Raw genomic sequence first — 10,934 nt, forward strand, 5'->3', positions numbered from 1 at the left:
TTTTCCTTTTTTTTTATTTTCTAAAATACCAGCGTTTCCGAAGGCATAATTGATATGTGCGATTTTCCCTGCAGTTTTTTTTGTGCAATGTGTAGATGGGCTTAGCCAGGATCCCATCCACTTTGCAGTACTGTAAAACAATGTTTTTTGCCGCTGTGATTTTGCAATGTGGGGCTTCAGCCTATGGTTAAGGCCTCAGCCTTCTTTCTTACAGATTCTGTTCACCAGAATCTGCAACCCACAACAAGAAAAAAGGCTTTTTCTACAACACAGGACCTTAGATTTTTGCTGCATATTTTTTTATAGCCAAAGCCAGGAGTGTATTGAGCAGAAGGTAGACGCATAAGTGCTGCCTATATATTTCCCCTTCATTTCAACTCTTGGTTCCAAAAACAGCAGCAAAATCTGCAGCAAAAAAACTGTTTTTTTACAACATGGGGCCTCAGCCATAGAATGGTTTCACCATAGCATATATTGGAAAAACTCCACTACAGCGTTTGATGTAGTTGCATGAGCGAAGTCCAGAAGTGGACCGAGCAAGAATAAGTTATTTTACTGTATTTTCTAGTTGTCTTGAATTTAGTTTAACTTTTAATCAAAAAACTGCATTAGCATCTTCAAAGGCCAGTATTACAGCAGCGTATTATATTATGAGCAAGTATCTGAGCCAGGCTTTGGATGTACTGACCCTTACAAATAACATCCGAGATCTTAGAGTGCTGTGAGTTCAGTCCGTAGCCCCACAGTCAGACAACAGTGTGTCTGTACTAGACTTGTGTAAAACTAACCTAAGAATAGTCAGCAAATAAGGCCTACACTAGACACTATAGGTTGTGTGACGTGAAATACTAAATAATATAACATTTTGCAGAGCAGATAAACATTGTAGGCTTAAAATATAAAGAGCTTATAGACTTTTGCACTCCAAGTTTAGTTTAGTGAGAAAACTAAAAGCGCCCCTTTAAGAACTGTTGAGATCAATAGGGTAATGATGTTATTCACGGCAGTGATAACCTGGATACTTCAAGTTAATGACTTTATCATGGCACTTATTTAAGTATCTGTCATATTGGCAGTAAAGTCAGGATGCCGGCTCTGATACATATCTGCACCCTCTTAGTAGATGCAACTGCTTGCTTTTCTTTGGGGGCAGGATTGTAAAAAGAAATTGGCACTCACTGCTGTTCTTCATGTAAAACCTAGACAGGTTCCTGCTGCTGGAGGCGGGTGGTGGAGTTGGGGGGGAGGGGCTGGGCATAGTTTGGATAGTACATAAGGAAGTTTGTTTCTGCTTCGGATTTTTGAGGCAGTGACCAGATACGAGAAGATGGTGGCAGCTGAGAAGAGGGGTTGTGGTCATGGCTGCACTGATACCAGACAATGGTGGATCAGCATCTGTCTTCTCAGCTGCCACATCTTCTGGTATCTGTGCAGCCATGATCACTGCCCAGATCTGCATCAGAACACAGCAGTATAAAGCTCCACCATGAATTGCACCCTCCAATCCAGTAGCAGGAACCCATTGAGAGCAGGTGCTTCATAGAGAAGACCAGTGGCAGCCATTTTTTTTCACAATCATACCCATAGAAGCAAAGCAAGCTGCTACATCTTACTAAAAGGATAAGGTAGATTACAGGGAAGGTACCCTGACATTGTGTTGTGTTTTTGTTTTGTTTTTTTGTCCAATTGCCAGAAATCTTTTAACACATGTACGAAATTAAATGGGGCGGTATCAGCCAGGAATCTCTTTGAAACTAAAGCTTGACTTGATAAAATTTGCTGATGTTGTCTGTCTTGTTTCTATGTGTGTGTGGGTGTGTGTTTGTTTTTTTAAGGAGTTTTTTTGTGTGTTATGTGTGACTTCTGTTTTGTACAGCAAAAGAAGAAAAGATCATGAGCCGTCTCCTTCTCTGTCTGATGATGATAAGGACAATAAGAAGGAAAGCAAAGATGAGGAATTCAAAGGTCCAATGGAAGCAAAAGAATATCCAGGTTTTCCAGGCATCAGTAGGCCCAGGGGCACATTTGTAAGTTTTATAAAGCTATACAGTGAGTAGAAGTTAAGCATACATGTATAAATAGATGTAAAAAGATAAAGATGTAACGTATTAAAAAATGTTTAGGTGTCAACACTACGGTAACTGCTCACTTTACTGCCCAGTCTCACAACTACTCCATATGTTACAGCAGTCCAACTAGTACTTGGTAAATCTCAGACAAGTGCAAGCATATGACCGACTGTGTTGAGTAGATAGGACAGTGCATTCTTGTTGCTTCTGCATCACATAAAGTCGCGTTCTGTTTTCAATGCAGTTTATTATATTATACTAATATTAGATCCATAAGATGTTTATTTTGCCAACAGACAAGATACAGCCCCTCTATCAGCTTGTATGCCCAATATACATATCTGCCGTACACTGTGTAAAGTGTATGCTAACTTAACTTCGACCTCTTGCACACGACTGAGTGTGCTTTGCAGCGGAATGCACTTGGATGACATTGGGGTGCATTCTGGTGCAAACTTGACCCCACATCCCAAGCACACTTGGTCATATGCTTTCTTGTTCAATACAGGACAGTTAGCACAAAATACTGGACCATCTCTGAGAACCCAGTATCAGACTCTAGTCAATGGACTTGCATCCTATCCAAGGCTCATTGTGTGCCGACTTTTTGTATGTATTTGCCATAATTGGATCCCCTCTTTCCAAGGGCATTGTTGGTTCGAAATCTTTGAGATTTATTTATTTTTTTTTTTTTTTGTAATTGGCCTCCCCTTCCCACAAAAATCTTACAGACATCAGAATCCTTAGAAAGTGATGGACAGTATCAGAAGTTATATCATTCATGACACCTGTTCTTTAGAGAGTCTATTCTTCTCCTACCTTTGTTAATATGATCCATGCCTCTGTTCCTGAGAAATTTCTAATTTCTTTTGTATGCAAATGAGTCTTCAGAAAGCACAGGGGCGTCCCCTGTACTCCCTGAAGACTCTCCAGCGTCCCCTTTGTCTTCTGCTGGTGCCTCTTCGCCGCGTCATCAGCCGGCAGAACTGACTGCGCATGTCAGTTCGGCCATCTCCTGTGGCCGATCGGACGTTCGTGTAAGAAGCCACATGAAAATGGCCAAATGGATATGCTCAGTCGGCTCTGCCAACTGATTATGCGGCGGAGAGGCATCGGCAGAAGAAGACAGAGTTGTTACTGGAGAGTCTTCCTTGAGCACAGGGGACAACCCCTGTGCTTTCTGAAGACTCATTTGCATAAGTAAGAAATAAGAAATTTCTCAGGAATGGCGGCGCAGAATAGAATAACAAAGGTAGGAGAAGAATAGCCTTTATACAGCCTATTCTGATGTGATGTTTGCAGAAAAAAGGGATTCTATTGATAGAATCCCTTTAAGTGCACTTCTCGAAGAAACTAGTTCACCTTTTAAAACTATTGGATCAGATCCCTTCATCGTTTTATGGTAAAAGGCTGTTAGAAGTGATTCAAAGGATGAACACTTGTGGAGTGCACTTTAAAAGGATACTTTGACAACTTATTTTTTGGCATCCATAGGAATTGCCATAAAGGTTCGATCCTTGGAGGAGGGTCAGCTGTTACGTCTTTAAAACCAGAACAATATTCAATACAAATGTACATTTCTGACACTTCCCATAGATTTGAATGAACTATAGCTGGTCTTCTCTTCCCTGTTTGCCCTGTATTTACAGAAATAAGGGAAACCTGTTCTAATTGGTAAAATTCCCGTCAACCAAGATTTTTGCCGTACTCTGTAGCAATCCATGTTCTCAGCTCCAGTCTTCAAATATTCCTTTAATAGTCACAAATTTATAGTATGCCATAGACTAAATACCTGTCCCAATCCCTGATACTTGAGAAACTCTGTCCTCTGGATCTACTACAAATGTTGGTTGGCAGTAGCTAAATGATGACGTCTTTCTTTGGAGTGCCACGTGTATTGTTAGTGTACTCTCTCTTCTTATTGGGCCTCCTCTATCATCTTCATTTCTTTGCTTAATACTTTACTTTTGTAATATGACTTTTACTTCCAGTGATCTCATTAAATATGACCCATAACTGAATATAACCTTAATCGGTCACTAGTCACACAATCCTGCAGCGTGTGATCCATGGCCGTGCCAGCATTTTTTTATCATACACAAGTCAATATACCACGTAACCATCTTTCCATGTTCGGAGGAACACTTCACCAATTAAACCAATTGTTTAGCAGTTCCGAATTAGAGGCAGAGGCCGTGCTCGAGGAGTGTTTGCTGGAACAAGTACTGCTCCTGTGAATACAGCACCAAGTTTTCAAAAGCGATCAAAAGAGGAGGAGTGGGATCCAGAATATACTCCTAAAAGCAAGAAATACTTTCTGGTGGGTCTTCAAGGTTTTACATTTGCATGAACAAACTGCCCACTATGTCACACATATTTATCAGATGAACTGCTGCCCCAGCCAGTGTCTTAGTGAATATAATGGAAAGTAGGTACTAGGTAATGTGAAGCAAGTGGAGGTGGCTGTATAGCAAACAATATTATAGCTGGATTTTGTATGAAAACAGAATATTAATACCTACTTTCCATATGATTTTTTTTCTCATTAATGCCTATTTTTAAGTTTATTTTTAGACAATATTCTTGAAAACAGGGACAATGATATTGATGTCCTATCGTTTTACCTCATGTTAGACCCCCACCGAAATATTGAGAGTCTGTGACACTTAGATGAGCTCCATTTTTGCTTTTCTCAGGCAAGTGTCCTCCGTTACATTGGTCACATGGCCTTTTTCAAGCTCAGTCCCTTTGACGGGAATGGGATTCTGCAGCTATACCAATCTCTCCAACTATATAATATACAGCGCTGGTCTTGGTATGCCCCGGTGCTCAACCCAACGCAGAGGCCTTTTCAGTCCACTGATAGACGGGGGCTTTGATACTGATGGCCCGAAGTGCTGGATAATCTCTGCATTTCACTCATGGTTAATTGTTTGTTATATCAAATTAAGTTATATGTTCAGAACTTTAGCAGATATAGTATTTTATTCTGCAAAATGCCTCTATATTTTATAAAACGAGTATACTGCGATGCCATTTTTTCTTTTTGGTGAACCTAGCTGTTGGCAGCGGATTTTGATAAATATCTTGTGTTTTAAGAATGGAACATGAAGCCACTTGTAAACCTGTAACAATGAGAATCTGATATGATGATTTCCAAATGTTCTTTATCAATAAGATAATGTCCTGTTGGTTGTAAAATAACAGAATAACAAAATGTGTTTGTCCAGCATGATGATCGTGACGATGGAGTGGATTACTGGGCAAGGAGAGCAAGGGGACGTGGCAATTTCCAGCGAGGAAGAGGAAGGTTTCCTTTTAAGAAGTCTGGGAGCAGTCCAAAATGGACACATGACAAGTACCAAGGAGATGGTCTTGTAGATGAGGAAGATGAAGCAATGGAAGACAGGCGCAAAGATGAAAAGGTACAAAGTCTGCCCTTCATTGTTACCATATGGTATACACTTATATAGACATAAGCAACAGCTTAGGCATATTGCTGTATAGCTTTTGTGCATACTGGTGACCAGTTGCAAACGTTCAACAGCATGTGTGAACATAGTCCATCATAGATTGTTTCCTTTATATATCTTTTACATATTTTAAGCTATAGTGACACAACCAAGCAGATTCCTGGCTAGGTTTTCACGGATTCCTGTGGGAGCTGTGTTTTTTAATAGACCCATTCATCTCAATGGACATATAGGACACACAGGTATCTTATAGCTTGTATCTTATCGTATAGCTATCTTATTATAGTCCCAGCACAGTAATTGCAGGTCAGTCTTGTAACAAACTGTGCACTGTGTGACCATGGACTGATTTTATCTACCCAAAGGACACAAAGAATGACAGCAAACAGAGATCTAGAAAACCATACTAACAATAAGATTTGCTAAAACTGGACAACCCCTTTAAGGCTATATTCACAAACAGTTACTCAGCTATGTGCTGGATTTTTTTTAATGCAGAGTTCACTTGACTGTCTGTTACCAAGGAGCAGTGTATTGTGGGAGCTCAAATATCAGTTATATTTATTTATAACATACACCCTAAGTTTGGGCAACAAATATAGACACACACAGCTCTGCTGCTTATACACTACATCTATAAACACACTGCTCTGCTGCATACACCACAATACACAAATGACTCTGCTGCATACACCACGGTACACAAATTAGTCTGCACTCTCATTGAGTTATTGAATATGCACCTCTACCAAAAGTGTGGAGTTTTGCCAAAATACTGTTTCTAGTGATGAAGTCCTGACTGCTCCCTTGCATGTGACTAGTCACATACTTATGACTTAAGGATTGCAACCTTTCATGTATTTTTGCTGCTGTCGGAGCATGGGGAGGGCTGTAACTCCTCTCCTACTGTGCATGCCTCTGTCAGGCAGGGGGAGAGAGGTACGCAGCTCCACAGCTCTCCTATTGTCAGTCCTCACGAGAGGGGTCTGGCACTGCTGGAACCTCCTAACTGCAGACATACATTCACATAAATTTGGTATATGCTCAGAACTGTGTTAGCTTCATTCTGCTGTTTGCTTTTCAATCCAACAGTCATTTGAAATATATGGTCATAAATGAGAAAATATGAAGTTAGATGAGAGGAACAATACCGACAGAAATAAAAGCTAAAAGTACAATTCCTACAGTAAGCACAGGGCTTAATGTCCCATTAATCCATGTATGGCTGGAGACTGGCTAGAAAGGGGCTTGCCAAATGGAACATCTTTATGGCCACAAATATATGAAGCAATGCAGAGATATTCAGGAAAAGGTGACTATGCAAATCGGCCTCAAGTGCATTAGGGGCAGGCCCTGCTTTGGCAGATTTTCCTATAGGCCGTTGCAGTTTCTATGGCGCTCCCTTGGAATTGATGTCCGTTGCCGCCACTTTAGCATTGACATTTTCCCTCGTTGTCGGTATCCCTGTTATCTGTAGGGATAGCTGGTAAATCAGGCCCCGCTCCTGATGCATTTGCAAGCTGATTTGCATATTCATACAATTCTATTTGAAAGCTTTATTGCCACAAATGTATGTTTCTGCTCCTATTAATGGGCCCCCACATGGCACAATTTATTGGTTTGGGAGGCATTTTTGACCTGACAGGTTCCCTTTTACCTTTGTTAACATAATTTCACACTTGAAATGAAAAAAGTGGAATTCTGCTACATGGTCGTGACATATATAAGGCTTGTATATCAACCATTGTCATCTTGAATCTTTTCTTTCACAGGAGTAGTGCATCTGGAGACGACCAATACCATTTTTTTTTTGTTTTTAGTGACTACCTTTCACTAGTCACCAGTATATGGACTCTATTTTAATTCCGTTGCTGATTAACAAATGGAACGTTGTTTTAAAGAATCTAACACTTTCCTGTGCAGTACGTCCATGCCAACAAGACTTGGAGGAGATTAATTATTGATGAACAACCACAACTTTTAAGAATTGGATTTTAAGTCTTTCTGTTTCTGCAGTGTGTCTACCTTGGTAGTATGGTGAAGATTGTGATTTTTTTTGTTTTTTTTTGGGGTAAAAATTTGCTTTGTCACACCTTGAATGTATGCAACTGTAACGGATACCTGCAAATATTCCTTGATTTCACGAATCTTGTATAGTTTTGTCTGGATTTGAATTTTATTTACAGACTTGATATTAAAGAAGTTGTGTGAAACATAACATGGTTAAAAAAAAGTTCACCTATGTCTGTTTTTTTTCTCTCTAAGGTTCCCCTATGTACTTTGGACTGTTAGTAAGAATGTAGTCTTAGGGAGCATTCACACTACCGTCATTGTCCGGCAGGTAGTGTCTGCTGCTAGTGTCCATTCAAAATCTCGCATGGACATTAGCAGCGGACACTAGTTGTGTCTGTGACATTTTTCATTCATTTAAATGGCGATCGGGTGCGTTCTTTTGCACTGCGTGCCTGTCCTTAACTGTCCGTTTGTAAAGATGTCTGACTTTTCAAGCGGACAGCAAAACCCGACAACCCTGTCGGACAATGACGGTATTGTGAACGCCCCCTTAGAGTTAACACGGCTGGTTTTAAAAGTGTCATTCCTATTGAAATTTATACTAGAAGTAATAAATATATGCATGTATTCCACCATTCTACTGAACCAACCTATAAAAAAATGTACCATTTAGGTATATGTTATACTAGCTTTTACCCGCGACTTCGTCTGCGGTGATTTGAGAATTGGGCGGACACAGACGTGTGAAACTGTAAAAGTGCTTTAAAAAGTTTGGTGGGCTAGCAAATGTGATGTGTTATATTGTGTATGTAGTGATACAGACAATGTGATGTGTTGTATTGTATATGTCGTGATACAGACAATGTGATGTGTTGTATTGTGTATGTCGTGATACAGACAATGTGATGTGTTGTATTGTGTATGTCGTGGTACAGACAATGTGATGTGTTGTATTGTGTATGTCGTGGTACAGACAATGTGATGTGTTGTATTGTGTATGTAGTGATACAGACAATGTGATGTGTTGTATTGTGTATGTCGTGATACAGACAATGTGATGTGTTGTATTGTGTATGTCGTGATACAGACAATGTGATGTGTTGTATTGTGTATGTCGTGATACAGACAATGTGATGTGTTATATAGTGGAAAACTATATGTAACTGTGAGTGAGTAGAGTGAGGGCTTCTCCTGAAGTGACAGTAAGGAGTGTGCAGGCAGGTTGAGGCAGGAAATGCCAGGCAGTGTGTGTGAGTCTATAGCTGGGGCTAAGAGTCCTGCTTTTGTGAGTCTCCTGCTAGGAAGCCATGTTGTTTAGTGGCACCAAAAGTAGCCTGTGACTCAATACTAAGGGAAAACTATGTTTGTGGAAAATTGCACGCAAATCCGTCCAGGCGTTTTAGCGTGATTGAGGAACAAACATCCAAACTCACAAACATCCAAACACACAAACTTTCACACTTATAATATTAGTAGGATTACAAGGGGCCATATCCAAAAGCGTTCTTATGTTGGCTTTTTGAAGCTGTATACACATTGACCCACATTTATAGCATAACCTTGGACCGTCTGAAAATGAGCTGTTTGTAGAGGCAGACAGAATAAGGGCCCGTTCACACGGAGTAAACGCGCGTGTATTTTGGCAAAATACACGTGTAAAAGATATATAAGTATAAGACTCCCATTGACTTCAATGACATTTTGTGTATTTTGACGTGTATTTTAACGTGTTTTTTACATGTTTAAAAAAAAAAAAAATGTAATTGAAGTCAATGGGAGTCTTATTTTTACGCATTAATTTTTTACTCCGCCCTTAGAGGGTGTAGTGCTTAGAAGCATTGTACAAAAAATAAAGGGAAAAACCTGCTAACAACACTTGCCGTAATAGACTAGAGGTACCTCCCTAATGATGACTATTTAGTTTGTGGTACACTTAAGGACAGATTAAATTGCCTAGCATTTGGTTAGTCAGATGTAGAGATGAGCGAATATACTCGATCGCATAGCTCCCGGTGCCAGGGAAGGTGGTAGGGGCAGTAAAAAAATCGACGTCCCGCAATTGTTTTTGCACCGGGAGCTATTCGACGGAGGTATTCGATCGAGTATATTCGTTCATCTCTAGTCAGATGTGCAAATTGGAAAACTCTTAAAGGAGTTAGCCACTGTAGTCGAACATTTACAAATGTGCTGGAAATGACGCAGTGATCAACTTGCTGATCTAATGTAATAAGCCCACCATCAATGTTGTCCCCAACTAAGCAGCACCACATCCTTGTGTAGTACAACTCACTTTCTTGTTTACATAGTGATCTGGTCCCAACAGGGCCACCAATAAAGTAGCACCTGACCAGATCCAATCCATCCATCAGTGGCCTCCATTGAATAGAACCATAAACTGGCTCCATCATGTGCAGGATGAAGTACTTACCTTTCCACAAAGTGAAGTTTTAAATTTTTGAAGTGAGTGCTCCAGTATTTCTGAGCTGTTTTATCTCCTGGTCTTCCACTTATCAATCAGTTTAATTGAATATGGCTGAGATAGGGAGTCCGGTAACTCTGTATGTATTGCAAACGGACTCAAATCCAGCTCTGCTATATCAGCTTCATACTGTGGTAATGCACTTACAACCAATCCCTCATTACTGACTGCAAACATACTGCTATGAAGGGTAGATAGCAGAGCAAGTGAAGCCCTAACCACCAATGTGCCAAGAAAACCAGGAAGTGAACAGAGCAGAAAGCATGCAGGCTGCTGAACAAGCGAGTTGGTAATACCCCTTTAAGTCTCGACACAGAAAGCCTTTGACCGCTTGGATTGGTCTTTTATGAGGGCCACTCCGGAACGTTTTGGCTTCTCAGGGGCTTTCCTTTTGGCGGTCTCTGCACTGTACTCTTTCCCTTCGGCGGTTGTTAAGCTACCGCATGCTTCTTCTCCCCCATTTTCCATTCGTAATGGTACTTGCCAGGGCTGCCCCCTATCCCCTCTTATTTTCGCTCTGTGTATCGAGCCTCTTGCTGCTAAAATCAGGTCCCCAATCCTAATATTACTAGGATTAGGGTGCGTGACTGCAACTTTAAAATCTGCCTTTTTGCGGATGATGTTCTGTTGTCCCTCACAAATCCCCACACTACCCTTCCCAACCTCTTGTTGACGTTATAGGAGTATGGTTCCCTGTCCGGTTATAAGATTAATTCCTCAAAGACGGAGGCTCTCCCCCTGAATATCCCTGGCCCGGCCCTCCACCTGTTGTGCCAAAAATTCAATTTTCAGTGGCGTGACCGCTCACTTAAAGGGGGTTGTCCCATCACAAGGATCCTATCTATACTGCTTGTTAATGTGAATGTAAGACTTTTCCTAAATACATTGCTTCAGCAAAAC

General features: G+C 40.6%; 1 protein-coding gene across 7 annotated transcripts in view; it reads left to right on the top strand.

Moving 5' to 3' along the window:
* Positions 1–7,762, top strand: part of BCLAF1 (BCL2 associated transcription factor 1) — a 29,705-nt gene extending 21,943 nt beyond the window's left edge. For 2 of the 7 annotated variants that reach the window (XM_075267927.1, XM_075267929.1), the window contains exons 9-12: positions 1,877–2,027; positions 4,240–4,389; positions 5,300–5,494; positions 7,315–7,762. In XM_075267927.1, the coding sequence (XP_075124028.1) occupies positions 1,877–2,027; positions 4,240–4,389; positions 5,300–5,494; positions 7,315–7,320 (502 nt within the window). In that variant the 3' untranslated portion in view covers positions 7,321–7,762. Of the gene's footprint in view, positions 1–1,876; positions 2,028–4,239; positions 4,390–5,299; positions 5,495–7,314 lie in introns of those variants that run through there. The other 5 variants (XM_075267928.1, XM_075267931.1, XM_075267930.1 and 2 more) reach the window with 3 other exon arrangements.
* The last annotated feature ends 3,172 nt before the right edge of the window (positions 7,763–10,934 follow it).

The sequence above is a fragment of the Leptodactylus fuscus genome, chromosome 3 (genome assembly GCF_031893055.1).
Source record: "Leptodactylus fuscus isolate aLepFus1 chromosome 3, aLepFus1.hap2, whole genome shotgun sequence".
NCBI lineage: Eukaryota > Metazoa > Chordata > Amphibia > Anura > Leptodactylidae > Leptodactylus > Leptodactylus fuscus.